The sequence below is a fragment of the Merops nubicus genome, unplaced genomic scaffold (genome assembly GCF_000691845.1).
Source record: "Merops nubicus isolate BGI_N331 unplaced genomic scaffold, ASM69184v1 scaffold47379, whole genome shotgun sequence".
In the NCBI taxonomy this organism is placed as follows: domain Eukaryota; kingdom Metazoa; phylum Chordata; class Aves; order Coraciiformes; family Meropidae; genus Merops; species Merops nubicus.
Genome location: NW_008632603.1, coordinates 1 through 2,198, shown reverse-complemented (window position 1 = coordinate 2,198; position 2,198 = coordinate 1). Strand labels below are relative to the sequence as shown.

Here is a 2,198-nt window from a genome sequence, read left to right as displayed (position 1 = left end):
ATCTGTATGTTCTGTTCCACATTTCAGGGAATGGCACACATAATTCCATTCCACTTCCCGTTTATAAATGCCATGGTGTACTATATATCTGTGTGTTCTGCTCCACATTCCATAGCACTTCTGCACACCGCGGTACGGAGGGTAGTTGTGGTGTGTGCACATAGGTGTACACACATACATATATGTACACGTATATATGCACAGGTGTGTGTGTGTGTGTGTGTAGATAGTATATACACCACTTACATATACCATTTATCTATAACATTTATTATACCACAAACTGTGTGTGTGTATATATCACACTATATCACACACACACTCTATCTATGTGTGTATATATATACACACACACGCTGTATGTATACACACTGTGTGTTCTGTGCCTGTGCTGAGGAGCCCTGCATCCAGCATTCTTTAAGCCTTACTTTCAGCCTCCTGCCCCGCCAGCTGTGTTACTGATGCAGTGGTGTTTTCACGGCGCAGCTCACAGCACCGCACAGGGGGACAGGCAGAGCAGGTGGGTGCAGCGGCCCCGGCAGGGTTTTGCCTCTTTTCGGTGCCCTTTGAAGGATTTTCCCCACTGCAGAGTTCTGCATGGAGCAGTTTTTCTCTCTCTCTCAACCTTGGCTAAACCTGTGCTGCTTCTGAGAGGAGCGAGGAGAATTGCTGAGTGCCCACGGCTGATTCACAAAACTGTTAGGCTGAACCCTGATGTCATTTTGCAGCTGAACCGAAAGCAGGAAATTCTGGCAAGGTCTGAAAATGGACAATCCAAAGAAAGAAAGAAAAAAAAAAACAAACACCAAACAAACAAAAAAAAATCAAAAACAAACCCCAAGCCCAACCAAACAAAGCAACAAACAAACAAACAAAAGAAAACTACATTTAGGCATTTACTTCCTGCATTCTTCTGGCCACTTTTTAATTTTAACCTCCATAAATTGAGTCTTATCACTGGAGAAAATATCTCAATACCACAGGTTTTCTCATTATTTCCTTTGTCTAGAATTTGGTTAGGGATAACAAATATTTGGGTTTATTTATAACAGAAGTGCGAAAATGCCTATAAATTTCATAATTTATAAATTCCTGTAGAGCTTAGTTTTTTTAGAAAGATAAAGACAGTCTCCATGTCAGAATAGCAGCCATTTTGCAAAGTGTTGGTAAAGGAAGCAGTCTCGCTCTGAAATAAAGGGAGGAAAGAGAAATTTTAGTTTGAACCTATAGCAGAGACAAAACGAATAACTTTCTTAGTGCCTTTCTGCATAACTTGCTTTAGAAAAAATACTTCCTCTTCCACATGAAATGCAAGGACCAAAATGGCTGTTCGGCTCTCGGTGAATCATTAAACATCATTCAAAAGGGCCACTCGAGAAAACCTTTTCATTAAATACACAACTCCAGTTTAAATCACAGCACATAAATAGTTCAATGAGCATTTAAAAACTTTCAGCTTAAATATGTTGATTCATATAACATAGTTTTAGCTCTCAAAATTCCTGGAAGACAACTCCTCTACATACTGGCACTTAAAATATCTACAAATTAAATGCTACCAGTATCAGCGAACAGTGAATATTGTAAATAATAGCAAAAATAGTGATGACTACTAATATAGACCTAGTTTCATGTTACAATTATCTACTCAGTGACTCTGTCTTTCTGTCATTATTTCACGTGACTGTACCACTAAGAAACCCCACTTTGATTTCCTTGGAGGAAAAAAGACCCATTAAGGCGATATTTAAAACGAACAAATAAACAAGAAAAAACGATCGAAGTGCAGCCAGCTCCCTGAACCCATCTGGAAGCGGATTTTATAGTACTACTTCTACTCTTGAGTACCGTCTAGCACAATTCGTTTTCTGACAACGGTGCCTGGCTAAACTTGTCTGGTATTTATTTGCAGGAGGGCGATGGCTCCCAAAAGCTTTGTGGCCCCCAAAAGCGCACTGTTGTGTCCAGGCACCTGCCACTGCAGTCCGGTTCCCATCATAACAATAAAAATTTACCGAAAACCCGAAATCCCCCCCAGTCCTTGTCCCCCTCCAGCGTGACAGGGGAAGGTTCCCTCTACTTAGCCCCCACCTCCCGGTGCTCCGTACCTGGAGCGGGGTCCTCCCAAAGGAGTTGGTCCCGTTGGGATCCGCGCCCGCGTCCAGGAGCCTCCGCACTCCCTCGAGGTCCCCGCGGGC

The 2,198-nt window shown here is 42.3% G+C and overlaps 1 protein-coding gene across 1 annotated transcript; it reads right to left on the bottom strand.

Moving 5' to 3' along the window:
• Positions 1 to 2,108: 2,108 nt before the first annotated feature.
• Positions 2,109 to 2,192, bottom strand: LOC103780292 (cyclin-dependent kinase 4 inhibitor B-like; the record flags this gene model as incomplete). The annotated part of the gene is made up of 1 exon (XM_008947954.1): positions 2,109 to 2,192. A coding segment is annotated over one exon (84 nt), but the record flags the coding sequence as incomplete, so codon positions are not given.
• Between the last annotated feature and the right edge of the window lie 6 nt (positions 2,193 to 2,198).